We start from the raw sequence: 17532 nt of genomic DNA, 5'->3' as shown, positions 1-17532 counted from the left end.
TCTCAAGCAAAAGAATGAAGCATTTTCCACTTTTAAAGAATGAAAATTACTCCCTCCGTCCGCGAATAGGAGTCCCGGTTCACTTTTACCATAAATGGTAATAGGGTCCCACCTTCCACTAACTCATTTCACTCACATTTTATTTAAAACTAATATATTCAGGTGGGACCCCTATTCCACTAACTTATTTCCACCCACTTTTCTTAACATTTCTTAAAACACGTGCCGCCAACAAATGGGACTCCTAATGGCGGACGGAGGGAGTATTAATTAAGAACCAAACTGAGAAGATGATCAAGAGGCTAAGGACAATCAATGGCCTCGAGCTATGTTCAAATATGTTCAATGATTTCTGCAAGAATGAAGGTATTGCCAAACACTTCACCGTTCCAGGAACTCCAAAAAAAATGGAGTTGCTGAAAAGATGAATAGAACCATATTGAAGAAAGTTTGTTGTACGCTCTCCCAATCAACCTTGGGGAAAGAATTTTGGGCGGAAGCGGCTTCAACAACATGCTACTTGATAAGTCGCTCACTAAATCGATCACTCGACTACAAAATTCCGGATGAAGTTTGATCAGGTAACCTTGTTGATTATTCTAATTTTAGAATATTTGGTTATCCTGCTTACTCTCATGTTGATGCACTTTTTATTAGCACTAAATAAACCTGCAAGTATACAAAGTATATATAGTATAGCTAAAGGTTAGTACCGGATATCGAACACGGGGAAGGCAAACACAAAGTGTCTATCCTCTACTAAGACTCAATTACTATTTGGAAAAACAAAAGGTTTTGAAAAACTTTTGAAAAACTAAAAACAATAAAAAGCATAAAACAACTAAGAGCAAATAAAACACGGAGATAGACGATAGAGATAAGGGAATCCCAGGGATGTGCGTTCACAGCTATGGTTATACAAATTCCAACTACAATACCCTAGCACAGTTTACTTTGAAAGGACGAGTCACCTAGCTTATGCTCAATTATGCACGTTTTGGCTCTCTTTTTCGGCTCAATTATGCACGTTTCTCACAAAACACGTCAAAATACCAAAATAGACAAAATATGCAAATAATGGACGTGTAGAGTGACTTTGACATAAAAAACGGACCAAATAATGGCCTTAAAATAGTGCAAAATCCGAGTGTATCACATGTGAACAAGCAAAAATTGGAATCTCATGCTAAAAAATGCATTTTCTTAGGTTATAACTTTGGGGTTAAAGGTTATTGTTTGTATAACCCTGAGTCTCACAAAATATTTCAGTCGAAATGTAACCATTAATGAAAATGTTATGCTACTTTTGGAAAAGATAGTTTAATCCCCTGCACTGATTACAGTGATCAGGAGGACGTTCGACAGAAGGTGGAGTTTGAGATTGAAGCTCTCATTCTGGAAGCAAATTTCCCTAATTCTTCCACCATTGAAGAAGATAAAGTTACTACACAAATGAGTCCACAATATCCACCTCAACGTTGAGGTTTACCACAACCGTTGTCAATGGCTAAAAAACTTCTGCAACAAAGACTAAGAAACCCGTCTCTAGGACTGAACGCAGAATCTGCCAACATTGCTCATGCATTGACTGTAGCACAAGAGATGGGTGATGAGGGTAAACCTAAGAATTATTCTGAAGCTATATCTAGTTACAAATCAACAAAGTGGATTGCTGCTATGCAAAAAGAAGTCGAGAGTCTTCGAATAAATAAAACATGAGATTTGGTAAAGTTGCCGGAAGACAAACAAATCATTAGTTGCAATTGGATCTTTAAGAGAAAAGAAAGCACCCATGATGTTGAGAAATGCAAGGTACAAAATACGATTTGTTGGGAGAGGTTTAGATCAACATGAAGGTATCGACTTTAATGAATTTTTTTCTCCTATTGTTCGTCATTCTTCAATTTGTGTATTGCTTGTTCTAGTTGTCTTGTATGATTTGGAGTTGGAACAATTATATGTGAAATCTTTTTTTCTTCATGGTAATCTTGAGGAAGAGATTATATCCAGCAGCCCGGAGGGGTTTGTTGTTCCTGAAATAGAGAACCATGTATGTCGTCTGAAGAAAACTCTTTATGCTTTGAAGCAGTCACCAAGACAATGGTATAAGAGGGTTGATTCCTTCATGACTGGACATGGCTACTCGAAAAGTAGTTATGATAACTGCGTCTATTTTCAATGGACATCTGATGAGTCATTCGTATAGTTGTTATTATATGTTGACGATATGTTAATTGTTGTAATAGATAAAACTCTGATCAAGGTAAAGGTGTATAACTCAATATTGAATTTCATATGAAAGATCTAGGTCCTGCCAAGAAGATTCTTTGAATAGAGATTCGTTAAGCTGGAAAAAAAAAATTGACACAAAAAAAGTATGTTGTGAAGATGCTTGGTAGATTTGTGCGAGATTGCAAAGCTGTTAATACTCCACTTGCTGCTCACTTCAAGTTATCATCAGATCAATTTACACAATTAGAAGAGGACCAAAGGCACATGTTACATGCCCCATATTCTAATGCAATCGAAAGCCATATGTACGTTATGGATTCTAGGCCTGATTTGGCTATTAGCAGATTCATGCACAACCCAAGAAAACAACATTAGGAAGCTGTCAAATGGTCCTTTATTATATGAAGGGTTCTCATGATATTGGTTTGGTATTTGATAGACAGAAGTCTGATCTAGGAAGCGTAGTTGATTATGTTGATGCCGACTATGGTGGTGATTTAGATCGGAGAAGGTCACTTTCGACCTATATCCTTACCTTTGCGGCTTTGCTATGAGTTAGTATTCATTACCTCAAGCTGTTCCAGCTTTGTCCACCATTGAAGAATATATTGCTTCTATTGAAATGAGGAAAAATGATATTTGGCTTCGAGGCTTAGTTACTAAACTTAGTTTACAAGACATTCTTGTTACGTTCTGTGACAGTCAGAGTGTTTGTACGCTCGACCACGAACAACAAGCATCATTCAAAGACCAATCATATTGATATTAAATATCAATTTATCCGTGATATTTTTTATGCAAAAAAATTTTTTTGTGGAAAAAATCCATGTAGCTAAAAGTCCTGCAGATATGTTAACTAAACCACTCCCAACCACTAAGTTCGATCATTGCTTGGACTTAGCGGGTCATTCATAGTTAAACATGAATTCATGGCGAGAGAGTATGTCCAATAAAAGGAGATCATGGTGGAGATTTGTTAGATTTGTCTCCTTTTTGGAGTCAACAATTGCAAGTCAATACAACTACTATATGCTTCTACTCCTGGGATTATTGTTTCAACAATTGTGGCTACTCATAAATGAGTTCCCATTGAAAAGTTCAACAAGTTGTGCATAGGTTTCCCTATAAATGGGGACTCTTGCCTTATTAACAAACATCCTACATCCATAACAAAGCATTCATCTCCAGTTATATTTGCTCTCTTTAATCTCTACTTCTTACTTTGGGTATTTTATCATTGTAGAAAATTTGTAATATGGCTACTTGTCTTGTTAGTTCAGAGAAATATTTAGTACTCCAATCAACATTATTGTAGAATTTGTAATATGACTACTTGTCGAGTTGAGGAAAGCCTCTTTCCACAAGATAAATTACGTCGTGGCTAGTGTCACAGATTGACGTATTGTCCCCAGAGATAAAACAACATCCTCCTAGCGTTTAGAAGCACCTCAAACCCACTATGCACCGGCGAACTTGATGGAGTTCCAAGAATTGAGCTAGACAGTGCTCCTAAGATGTACACTAAAATGTAGAACGGGGGAATAGAGAATGATTTGTTGTTGTAGTGTATTCTTTTCTCCCAAACTCTACCTATTTATAGGCTAGAGATGGAGATATGAACGATCATGGCAATAAGACACTACATTATGTATGTGAAGGTTACTCAAAATGAAAAGAGAAAGGACTTGGTCACATGAAAGGCCAAAAGTCCCTTATTACCATCCCACGTTTCCTACATATTTTTCTTTAACGTCATTCACTAAACCTTCTCCGAGCTATTTCAACTCAACCATATTCATCACCATCATTGATCTTTCGTGGACATTGCTAATCATTCTGATTTGCCTTCCCATTGTGGAGATTCACACTTTTAGATGCATCAAATCTCACTTTGTCTATAGCTCCTCTATGCCTTTTTAACCAAGCTATGATCTTATTTTCTTCGTTCGGCTTGAGATAAGTTGAGAACAATACATGGGATGGTTGATTATCTCCTAAAACAAATATTTTAAATTTTTTTGGAGGCTTAAGCTGAAGATGTTGAGTTTCTTTATTCGATTCTACAACAAAAAGGCACATCGACGTGTCATTATCATGACCAAGATCACATTCTACTATAGAACAAGCTTTAACATTCATGGACTTTTTAATAGCACATTTCCCCTTCAATGTTATCTCGTCTCCATTGACTCCGAAAGTCATTTTTCTTTTGCATGGAGAATCACACTACCAATGACCAAGAATGGTTGCCCAAACTAAAAAAACCTTGTATTTGTCTTCTTCCAGATCCTATATCATAAAGTATGGAATTGACTTTCCATGTTTCACTAGAACATCTTCCATCATTCCTCTCGGCTTGATAATGGTTAACTAGCTTGAGGTGCATGTTGTTGCTAACTTTATTCTTTTAAGAAATCAATTTCTTATTTAGTCTTTAGAATCATCTGTGAAATTTCTAATCTTTGATCAAGTTTACAACTCGAAAACTCCTTATTTCTTTTTTATAGGAAAATGAATTCAAAATTAAAGATCTCATCACGGTGTACTTGAACTTGAGACCGTTAGCTTCAGGTGTTACCACTCTATCATTAGGTCAACTCACACACACAAATATTGGCTAGAATGGGAAATCAAAATAGATTGAAAAAATATGCTTGCTTATATTCTACTCCCTACATCCCACCCTAACTGATGCGCTTTTTTTGGACACGTTATTTTAGAAATTGATATTTAAGTGGAGAGAGAGTAAAGTATGAGAGAAAAAAAATTAAAGATGCTAAAGGGAATAAAGTAAAGTACGTGAGAGAATAAAGTAAGACAGATGAAATGTACTCCGTCTGTCCCATAATAGATGACACACTTGGTTATTGACACGTAAATTAGGAGATATTGTTTTGTGTGTTAAGTGGAGAGAGAAAATAGTATATTTATATTAATGTAAGAGAAACTTTTTTTTTTCAAAAAAAAGAAATGTGACATATTTTGTGAGACAAACTAAAAGAAAATTGTGACATCTATTATGACACAGAGGAAGTACTCCATCCGTCTGCCATTAAATGTCTTATTTTTTCTTTTTTCGCTCGTCCGCTAATAAATGTCTCATTTCACTTTTATAATCTTTGATAAATGGAACTCACATTTCACTAACACATTCCACTCACATTTTATTATAAAACTAATACAACATCTACCCTATTAAAAAAATGAAATGTTTTCCTTTTTAGCTTGGTCCCATTAAAAAATGAAATGTGTCCTAAAATAGAATCAACATCATCTCTACTTTTTTTTTTTATCTCTATTACTTTACTCTCTTTTTACTAATTAACTCACCAAATAATACTGTATAAAACTCAAGCCGGTCAACTATACGACATTTAATCATGGACGGAGATAGTATTATTTAAAATGGTTGACTTACTTATAATAGAACACCACAAAAAGGAAAATAACTCATTTATGGTGGGACGAAGAAAGTACTTTGCATGGAATGTGGAAATTCCTTGGGTCTCTATTTTATGAAGGTATATGCTAGTAAAAGATGACTCATTTATGATGGGACGGAGATAGTACTTCACATGAGATGTGTAAGTTCCTTGGATCTCTGATTTATGAAGGTACATGGCTAGTCAAAATGTGTGTATATTAAGCACTTAATTGAACTATACCTTTATTTAGCATTTTTTCTTTCCTTACAATTAAGTCTTTGCACAAAATGTTATTTTCGAAAAATGAGCCATCAATCTGTAAAGGAAATTTTAACATTCATATTTCGAAGAATCCCCTTCATCCATTCAACACTTAGAGCTACTTCTTTTGTATGTGTGCGGAAATTTTGGATTGAATTATTCTATCCCTACCCATGCTAGAGGTTACAATCTCTCACAAAGGAATAAAATGACCAAATATATCATCAATAACTTTATTTCCACAACACAAATTGCTTGACATTAGTCAATCCAATAGAAAATTCTGGGGTCCCTTTGACACAGTACACCCTTCTAGAGATGCCCACGGTTCATGAACCGCCGGTTCCGGTTCGGAACCGCCGGTTCCGGTTTTAGGAAATGTGGAACCAGAACCAAACCTTGAGGCTATTTCACGGTTTCGGTTTCAGTTTAAAAACCGGCAGTTCCGGTTCCGGTTTCAAACAACCGGTTTTCAGACGGTTTTTCACGGTTTTGAATCGCCGGTTTCCGGCAGTTTTGGCTCGGTTTTGCGGTTTTTCGACGGCTTTTCACAGTTCTGGTCTAGAACCGGCGGTTCCGGCACGGTTTCTGTTCTGGAATTTTTGAACCTGAACCGAACCACGGTTCCAAACGTGGCGGTTTCGGTTCGACTTAAATCTCACGGTTACGGTTCCGCGATTAACCACATGAACCGAAAACCTTGGGCATCTCTACTCCCTTCGTTCATCATTAGGAGTCTCGATTTACTATTTTTTTCCATCTATTATTAGAAGTTCTAGTTCATTTTTACTATGAACGGTAGGTAGACTCCACATTTAACTAATTCATTTTATTCAACATTTATTATAAAATTAATATATAAAAACGAATCTCACATTCAACTATCTTTTTCACCACTTTTCTTTATATTATTTCTTAAAATTCGTGTCAAACTCAAATGAGACTCCTAATAGTGAACGAATGGGGTAATTCATTAATGACTCAGTACTACGAATTAATTGAAGCATAAATGTTGGGAATATAATATTCAAATTTTACCCAAGTATATATGATAATAAAAATAATAGTTCTCGTTCAATATTTCGAAGGGTTAATGATAATGTATCAGTGGATCATTGACTTGTTTGGAAAATTAATAATATCATATCAAAATTGCCACCCCAATTCAAATCCCCCTTTGAAATAATATTTTGTTGCATGTGATAAAAATCATATTTGTGGATGAGAAAGTGATTATCCGTTGAAAAGAAAGTACAAACTGGAAAAACGTTACATATATTAAATCAAATAAAAGGCCTGGCTATAGGGTGGCTAGGCATGTATAATTTTGTGTATCAAATCCTAGTGCACGATAATAAGGACAATCCACCGCTCTATCTCTTTTTATGTATACACATATGAAATCATAATTCAAGAGAAAAAAGAATAGAAGAAAAGAATAGATGAAAGGACATTTTAAAATTTACTATATTAAAGAGGAGAAGCAAAAAACACTGGTAATGGTAAGACTTGGGTGGTTTACATGGATAATTGACAAGATGTACAATCTTAAAAGATGATACTCCTATATTGGCAATATATTTTACTATAAAGAATGATACGATGAATAGGAAACACAACACTCAGAATTATGTAATGATGCAACTTATATGTGAATTAGTTGTTTGATTTAAGGAGTTGGTGCACTTTAAATTTAGTGATTAGTCCCACCAATACCATGTAGGGTGATCAATTATAACTATAGATTGAAAAGGGTAATTAACCCCAAATTTAAAATAAAATAAAAAAGAAAAAGAAACAAGAGGATGGGGCAGAATGAAAATTGTTTAGATACTAGAGGAAGCAGAGAACAAATGAAAAAGAACAAAGAAAATGAAAAAAAGAGTATAATATTTTAACCAAAAAAAGACAAAAGAAAAAAGATGGGAAACGGAACGGGAAAAATGGTCACTTCAAAGGGGAGAAGGGATTGACAAGCAAAAGAAAAAGATAATGCAAACGCCCACTTGAAAGAATCAAAGTGTGTTGCCATAATCATTGTCGTTTCCCTTTCCAACAAAGAAACGGAGGCCACCTTCCCCCGCCGTGTCACCTCTACCACCCCACACCCACACCCTAAATATAAAGTTGTTTGTCTTTAAAATAAAACGTGAGAATATATTTGAGGGACATTATAAGCATGTTAAGGACCTCTTATCTGACTTTAATCATGCGTTAAATGACCTGTGTTATTTTTGTAGTCGATTAACGTAACTATGCTAGCTTAATCGTGCTATCAAATGGTTGTTGAATCTAAATAACTTTTTTTCGACTTGTAATTTATGTCTACGTATTTAGAGGGTATTTTAGTATGTACAAATTTTAAATATAAATAAATATAAATTTAATTTTTATTTAAGGTATATAACTAGCACAAAACTCTTTTTTTTGTTAGGACATGTCTCTAGAATTCTTTTAAATTGGTATAATGATCTCCTTCGTAGGAGTAGTATTTATTTTCCACACATTGTCGGAGGTTAACTGTGTGAAACGGATGTAGGCCATTTGCCGTCTAATCCGTGGCTCTCAAAATATCGTATGGGTTTAAACTAAAATATAGTTACCCAACTATTAGTTAGAATAATGAAGGATAAGTTCATTTGTACTCTTAATTTCTTCACTTACTCGAATCATTAAATTAAATGCATAGAGAATTTTAATTTAAATAGTAGTATTACATATGCGATGTACTTATTATTTTAACTTTGTCAAAACACTATATTATAACATACCACCACATTCCAATCAAATAATTGATTGGATTGGGCTGATTGTAAAATGTCACACTGAAAAGGCACACTACCCGTTAGCATAATTTTAAATTACAGAATATTTTTGGATCAGCTTCTTCATTTACAATTACACATATAACCAAGCCATACTACCCCCCTTTTCTACGTTTTGAGTGGCAATTTCTTCGTGAAAATGATTTGACAATATAAATAATCTACCTTAAAGTCAAGCAATTATGATATCAAATTCGCAACTTTTAGAGTTAGGTAGTACAAAATTAAATGAAAATTATGTTTGCTGGTAACTATAGGCTTCAAAGCGCAATATTATTACTGTAACAAAATTTTTCTCTTCTATCAAAGAGATTCATTTGTTCATTATATCATAATTATCTTATCAGACGCCCACATAAAGCATGTCACTCTCATTTTTAATATCAATCTCAAACTATTGTTTTTATTTCAACCCAAGAAACTTAGAAACATATGTTGGTTATAAAAAAATACACACATATTTGTAAACTTCTAACATGTCCACCAACATCTATCAGTTATTTTATTAAAACATAAGTCAAATGTCATATACTTTTCGGAAATGAAGATTGAAGAGATATAATTTATTCTATTATGACACATTGTGTATTTAATTATAAATCACAAATTAAATCATAAATCACACGTATCTATTATGTTATTTTGGTCTCATTTTAAAAATATTTACAAAAGAATAGTACTACAAATTTTTCTTGTTATTAAAGCAACAAAAATCACTAGTAAGTTATGTGATGTTTTGTACCTTTAAGAGACAAGTAATAAATGCATGAATATATTTGGCATAGAAAAATATGTATAAAATATTTGTGTGTATATATGTAGAAAGCGGCCCACATTTGATATGAAATGAATGGCAGCACCCCCACTTAGGTTGAGTGACTTGATTTTTCGCAGGCTTTGGAATTTTGTGTATTTTGTTAGTGAATCCACTGTAGACTGCACCAACATTCAACCTTATAGCATCGCTGTCGATACAAATTAGTAATTGATCGATTTGATCATAAATAAATGATTAATGTGAAATTTTTAGTAGTAGTATAAAATTGCCCGAGTTAACTCTTGATCAGTCTTCACATTTCTTAACGGGAATTTGTGATTTTCAAATGATCTATTGACTATTGACTCATTAATGGAATGCATTTACTAAATACTATTTATTAGGATTATAATTTATTTCTTGAATAAAATTAATTGTTGGAGTGACAGTGTATATTTTAGTGAATTGAACTAAATCTTAATTGCTTATTGATACAAGAAAATCCAATGCAATTTGATTAAACCTATATAAAATCTAATCAACTTCTATTTACTGTTAAAGTTAAATTATTAGTAATTAACACAAAATATAGAGGTCCACACAAAAATGTAGTAAAATTTTTGTGTTTCAAATATTGAGAATGCGTGATGCATTTGTTAGTCGTTTTTTGGGAATAAATTGTTGCTCTAAGATTAAATTAATGCATGCGCTCAAGGTGACTTAGAATCCAATTTCTTACGAGTCGAATGTCTTACCAACTAAGATGCACTTCGTTGTCACTTTTAGATTAAATCAGCGGATGCAAGTACAGATGTAATATAACCGAGTTCAGTTAAATATACTAATCTTGATTAATAATGTTCGTTCATTTTATATCAATCACGTCAATGCTTGCAAGCCAAAGGCCCAAAATTGGCTTCGTAACTTTAGATGTAGATTTAAATTTAATGAGTTGAACTAATTAGTAAATTGCAATTTTTGTATTATGAAATATAATTTTTGAAATATCAATAATTCATCAAAACTAGTATATAATATTGCTTTATCCGTCGCACTCTAAATAACAAAAATTTTATTTCCGGTCGTCTCGTTAACTAATTAACACTACTAAAGTGTTTTTAATAAAAGAAAAAAGTTTAGTTCCTTGACGTGGATTTGTATATCAACACAAATACGAAAAGTGCAAATGATAACATAGGGGGTCGGTCCATTAAGTAAAAAATTTGGACTATTAAGCCCATTTGATATCTAAAGAAGTAAATAAAATAAAAAATTCTTGGTTTAAGCCCAATATTTGTAACCTGTGCAAATGCGCTATATGATTCTTCCACACAATTAGGTTAAGTCTCTTATTTCATTATGTTTTGAAAAAGAAAATCGCATTTCGTTTAAAAATTAAAATACTCCGTGGAAATAAATGTAGCATGCATTTGGACTTGATGTAGATTTTAAAATAATATATACTCGTATGATGGAAAGTTGATCTACTAAAAGTTTTCTTTAGGGAGCTACATTAATTAATTTCATATATACACGATCGAGGAAGCAAATACTAGTTATTTTAGGGGCTACGTTAACTAATTTTCTAATATGAATAATTCATTTCCGCTAAATAGATAGAATTAAAACAATTTACTTGTATTTAATTAATTAAACAACACATACACAGAGTTTTGTTCAGACAAATTTGGATGTTATATCAACTCATAATCGAATCTCTATCATCAATAGCAATTTTTCTTCTGATAATCGCAAAACTCAAACAAACGATATGTATACGTAGAGCTAGGATTATTAAATTTTACTCATCGCATCTTCCGACCACTAAATAAAGAAAGATATATGTCATGCAATCTTATTTTAAAGCTGTCACTTTTATGATAGTTATTACAAATGGATGACCAGAAATGGAGTCATCACGTTACGGTCTAATGCACTATGATTTACTTATGTTTGTATCCAATCTGAAATATATGGGCCAGCCTGAATAGTCGGATAAAATTAGCGGAGTACGGTTGTAATTTTGCAACCCGAATACAAAAACAGGCTAAATGGGTTTGCCCATTAGGATTGGCGGGTTTAATGGGTTGATCCAACCGGGTTGTGGGTTGGAACGATGGGTTGTAGTAGTTTTTGGTTTTAGGATTTTTATTGTACTTTTGGATTTCATGCGTTGCAGTTCTATAGTCTTCTACAATCTCCCTTCCAAACCTTTCCACTTGGTTCCACACTATCAATTTCCAAGTTCCACCTCGTCTTGTCATCCGCCGCTACCGACTTATCACCGCCAAAACCAATCAAGACAAAATTGAGAATTAGCCTATCAAAACTCCAATATTAGCCTATCAAAACTCCAATATATCCATCGTTCATAAAGAATTTCTTATGAACAATTCCAAAATAATACCACAAGCTTTAATTAGAATTGATATCACTAGTTTTAATTTGTCTTTCTATATATTGTTCTCCCTCCGGCCACCAATTCATGCATTTGACTGGGCACAAACTTTAAGAAACATAGTAGAAAGTGAGTTGAAGCGATTAATGAAAGGTGAATCCTGCTTTTACATATTAGTTTTATAATGAATTGTTGTAAGTAAGTTACAGTTAATGAAATATGAAGTCCATTACCAAAAGTAGAAAAAAACAAATGAGAAGTTTATTGGGCGATGGAGAAAGTAGTTGATCAAAGACTTCTATGCAACTATTATTAAGAAAAGACATGAAAATTTACAGATATTATACTCCCTCCGTCCCAATGTTTTTGGCACGAGATTGAAAAAATTGATGTGTTAAAGGTTACAGAGTAAAAAGTATAATAGAGATGAAGAGAGAGTAAAGTATGAGAGAGGATAAAATTTTTGCAAAAGAAAAAAATGACCCAACTATCTTGGGATAGAGGGAATATGACTCTTAAAAACTAAGAAAGAAAAGAAATAATCTCGGCTGCACTGCTGGGTTGGCAGTCGCCAAAAGGCGCCTTAGAATGCTCCGATAATCTTAAAATGTGTTAAGGTAAAAGTTCATCCAGCAATAATAAATAGAGCTCTCAGTAGTTTACTTGTAGAAAACAAAAATCCGAAATTCCGGAGACAAAGATCTGCAATGCTCAAATTGTTTAATACAGTCGCAAAGATTCATGCAGTTCATATTAATTTAGTTGCTCCATTTCAGATTATATCAATTAGTCTATACATTAAAATACTAATTTTAATCTCTGCATACAATTCAAGAATCAAGAAAAAAACAAACCACACATTACCTCGACAATTTAGATCTGTGCATTGGCAATGACACAAGAAGTACTTGAAAAAAATCTCACTCAGAAAACTCTCCCATTCACAAACTCAGATCTAAAGCAGCAGCCACCTCATCTCCATTCTTCCTCTCTTTCGAGGCCGAAAATAACAAGAGCGACAAGCTGCTGTCGACCTCTTCATGATCATACGCGGCCTTCGTCTTCTTCCCATTTGTCTTCAGAGAGAGACTGAGGTCAAGGTTGAGCTCCGAGGAGGCTTGCTTTCTCTTCAACGGGGCTTGCTCGGGTAGAGGAAACGGGCGAGCATTTGCTTGTGCTAGGCCTCTTTCTTGAACTTTGCTTGCTTGGTGGAAGTTTGATGCAGTTTGCCAAAATCTTTGATTTAACATTAAGTTTTTGTGATCAATAAATCTCCAAGAATTTGTTGACATATATCCATTTCTGGTTATGTTTGGTGTTGCCCAATTAGTACTGTTAATTGAGCTGCCCACAACCACATCCCTATATCTGCAAAAATTGAATTAGGGTTAAATTTTAGTTGATCAAGAAAAATTATTGAATTATTTTAAATTATTTGTCACAAACCTCAAGGTAGAAATTGATGTGTGATTGCTGAAAGTTTGTAGAATTGGGAGTTGGCTGAGGTTATAGATATGTCGATCTCCGGCATCAAGTAGGATTCGTCTTTGTTGTGAAATAACTACAATTTTCCCAAATTAATCAATATCAACACAAACCCTAATTTTTGTAACAAAAAAATCATTAGATATTTGGCTTACCTTCATTGGGATCATCAATCTTCTTGCTCCTGTACATCTAATTAACATAAAAAACAACTAATTAAGTTGTTACTCTGAAAATCAACCAAAAAATTACATGATTTAATTGTATAATTATACCTGAAGATGGCTCTTGACATGAGCAATGCTAAGCCCTTTAACGTTCATTAGTTGTAACACCAATTTTGGCGTAGCTTCTGCAAAGATCAAAACCAAAAACATATAGTAATTAATGCTTTTGTATAAAAAAAGAAATCCTTGAAATGACACGAGGGCTCACTTTCTTCTCCACCAAGCCTCTCAACGGCGTGAACGAAGCAGAGGTGGAGCTCCGGGGTCCACCGGAGACGGGGATTTTTGGAGCGGATATACTGCCTTACGGATCCAGAGCTGGCCTTCTTCCCATTGTTCTCTTCAACTGTGCTGTTACTTGAGCTGTTGCTTCTGTCGTCTTCGCTTCTTTCTTCTTCCTCTTCTTCTTCTCTGCCGCTCTTTGAATTTTCCATATCTTCAATTTCAAAGTTTTCAAGATTTTTAGCTAGCTTGTTTGTGCATAGCTATGATATGATTTCTCTGAATTCAATTCTTTCTTCTTTGGGCATCCTTTTTTTGTTTATGTGAGAGTAGATGGAGGAGGAGGGGAAGTTTTTAGAATTGGGAATGAAAAATCCTTGATTAGGAATATAAAGAAGAATTCCTTCTCTCTCTCTTCAACCAAGGTTTACTTTTTTAGATACATGATTTCCTTTATATGGCTCTATCAACCACCTAGCCGACGAAGATCATGATGTGATGATTTATTATGCAAATATATATTGTGGGTTATATGAATTACACTCAAAAATTAAATTTTCGTTCATCGAAACTCTGGTATACATACATTCATCTAACAATAAGATGCAAATATATATTGTGGGTTATATTAATTACACTCAAAAAATAAATTTTCGTTCATCGAAACTCTAGCATTACGTACATTCATCTAGCAATAAGATGCATCCATAGCAAACCTTTGTGGTCAAAAAGTTGAAAACGGTTCTTCATTTTCATCATATGATTATCATATTTGAACCCGTCCCATAGAAATAGACTAATTGGAGATAACACGAGTTTTAATATGTAATTGGTAAAGTAAAAAGAATGAGAAAAAAAATGGTTGAAATATTATAATGGATGGTGAGGTCATAAATGATAAAGTTATAAAAAAAGGTTTCCATAAATGGATTTGGATTATTTCTATGGGACAGACGAAAAAAGAAATTCGGCCTATTTTTATCGGGCGGATGGAGTATATGTATGCATTGACTTACCTACACAATGCTTTTTTTAGATGAAAATTTTAATTTTAAGTTTATGGTTGAATAAAGGAGTAGGAACTTCTATATATTTGACTAGATTATTATCTTTGATCGAGACCATCTCCAACCATTTACACCAAACACAAACTCATTTTTTAGTATACGTCACACCAAAAAGTAGTTTTACTCCAACCATTTACACTAAATTCAAAATTTACACCATTTTGGGGTTTTTGTTTCACAAAATTTATGCAGTAACTCCATATTTGGTGTTGTTTCACAAAAAACACCAAAATGAGTTTGAGTTTGGTGTATGGTTGGAGAAGATTTCTATACTAAAACTCATTTATGGAGTACGGTTGAAGATGGTCTGAGAATGTTTCTCCTTGGATGACCATTTAGTCAAAATTAGGATCACCGACCGAATCTACTCTGCAAAATAACACCATAAATGATGTAAGAGCAAACTCATTTTGATTTTTTAAGAAGTTCAAATCCAACTTAATTGGTTAATTTAATTATTATCCGATTTCATAAGGTTTCACGCTTTATATTTCCAAAGCGTAGTTGGAGTAATAGTTAATAATGTAGAAATAAGAATATGCCTCAACTTATACATTTGATTGCGTGCATAATATTTGATAATTAAGATCGATCTAGCCACAGTTTTCAAGAATATTAACGTATCTTTGTGAGAAAGGCCTGTGAGTTTTGATGCATGTGCAAAATGGATCAAAGCACATATATGAGTCGGAGTAACAGAAGGGATGAGGACTAAAACTATTATATTAATTCATGTTTATAAAAAAGACAAAACTTGTTCAGACAAGAATCAAGAAAACTGTCTTGTGCTAGTCTTAGGAGCAGTTTTTCTTGTCAACAAGTAATAAAGAAATCTGTGTTTTAGATTCTATATATAAACAACAAATGCTACTACAACTTAAATCGTACCTCATTATTTGACTTTTTTTTTCATTATGGAATGTCTGTAAAAAATTAGGGCTGCTTCCTTGCTTAAATTAGATGCTTCTGGGTTAGCATAATAGTTGGCTATTAATTAATTATTATAGAATTTGGTGTAATGCAAAAAATTAGCACGTTATAAGTGAAAAATTCAGTACTGTACTAATTAATAAATTAATTAATTAATATTCCCAATTTATTGTTTAATTAGTTGTAAATGAATGGGCCATATGTTGGTGTGGATTTGTGGGCGGGCATCTAGCGACTGCTGTCAGCTTGGTCAACTATTTCATGTCTCCTTATGCGAGATTATTACTCCATTAAGCGATTGAAACTTTAATTTAATTAATTTTAATATAATTATAGTACACATATGTATAGAAAAATGATTAATACAAAAAATTGATCTCAATACAAAATACACGTCAAATCCTAACTACTCTATAAGATTTATCAATCTGATAGGTCAATAATTAACCAATAACACGGAAGGTCACTATTTAATCAATTTTAGACCATTTTATAAAATACAACTTTGAGATCATGTTAAGAACATTTTAGGTGATTTTTAATAAAAGGGTCTAAAAATAAACTAATAATAATCGAAACATAACCTTTGTATGTCTGGTTGATTGGTTCTGTGTTTTGTATTAAAATTAAATTTTGCATGGTTCAAAACTCTATGATTGGGTTCATTTAACTTCATCTAAAAATATGATTGGGTTCATTTAAAAAATGGAATTTCGTTAAATCAACATATATTGGTAAAAACTTAAAATGATATTGAATATTATTTGAAATTTATAATTATCTTTATTCCTTTAAAATGAATGAGCGATATTTGATGGAAAACTTATATGCTAATGATCTAAATCTGATCTGTCAATGTGGTAGCATTGATGAGATTCATGTGTCATTTCTTTTGCTGCATGAAATTAGAGTTCAATATTCTACGCTCGTGTGTATTGTCATTCGGATTTATTGGACTGTGAAAAGTTGCTTACTTTCAACTAATTCTAAAGAGAAAAATCCTTTTTTCTCATTATTTATTAATCACAAGCATCTTGCCCTCACTTCGCTACTTAATTGGCCCTTTTTCTTTGTGACATTGTATGCAATTAATGTGGAGTTTTTGCATGCCTATGGTCGAAAATATTTTTTAAAATAAAAATTGCGAATCATTATTTTTGTTGTGGAACATGTATATTACAATTTGTAGAAACACTGTATGACTTTTTAAATTAAAACTTTTGTTGAATATATATGGAATTCAAATCCATGATATAATGCATTCAACAGATCATGAATTTATCATAGTATAATTAAGGGTTTTAAAGGTATCAGATATTTTATATTGAAAAGTTCTTTTTTGGCCTACATATATACTCCTAATATATTTATAAAATCTATTTTTGTAAGCTTTGTTGGATATATTGGTTTAGGGGCGATTTCAGCGAGAACTTTATTTACATGTAAACTTTAAAATCTGAAATCATATTAGTTTTGTGATACATTAATATCAATTGACATCACAAAATATATCAGTTCCTGATATTCAATCATGAACTGAAAGAATTAGGAACTAAAATACAGTAGTACTAGGTTTTTTTTTAGCAAAATTATGAAATGAACCAACCATTTTCTAAATATCAAGAACAGAAATACAGTACCAATTTTTTTAGAAAAGTTTTAAAATGAACCATCTTCTCTATCGAAACAATTTATAATTATCT

At 32.9% G+C, this 17532-nt stretch overlaps 2 protein-coding genes across 2 annotated transcripts; one reads left to right on the top strand and one right to left on the bottom strand.

Moving 5' to 3' along the window:
* The first annotated feature begins 1503 nt into the window (after positions 1-1503).
* On the top strand, positions 1504-2786 carry LOC125221185. The gene is made up of 4 exons (XM_048123311.1): positions 1504-1615; positions 1926-2150; positions 2247-2263; positions 2640-2786. The coding sequence occupies exons 1-4, from the start codon at positions 1504-1506 to the stop codon at positions 2784-2786; spliced, it is 501 nt and encodes a 166-aa protein (XP_047979268.1).
* Positions 2787-12645: 9859 nt separating this feature from the next.
* Positions 12646-14210, bottom strand: LOC125224448 (putative two-component response regulator ARR20). The gene is made up of 5 exons (XM_048127845.1): positions 13819-14210; positions 13659-13735; positions 13539-13575; positions 13345-13459; positions 12646-13266 (listed from the first exon to the last, which is right to left on the bottom strand). Exons 1-5 carry the CDS (start codon positions 14042-14044, stop codon positions 12840-12842), a joined length of 882 nt encoding a protein of 293 aa, XP_047983802.1. The 5' UTR covers positions 14045-14210; the 3' UTR covers positions 12646-12839.
* Positions 14211-17532: the final 3322 nt, after the last annotated feature.

Source organism: Salvia hispanica, chromosome 4 (genome assembly GCF_023119035.1).
Source record: "Salvia hispanica cultivar TCC Black 2014 chromosome 4, UniMelb_Shisp_WGS_1.0, whole genome shotgun sequence".
Classification (NCBI taxonomy): Eukaryota; Viridiplantae; Streptophyta; class Magnoliopsida; order Lamiales; family Lamiaceae; genus Salvia; species Salvia hispanica.
Note: the sequence above shows the minus strand (reverse complement) of the source record. Positions and strands in the feature narration are given on the sequence as shown.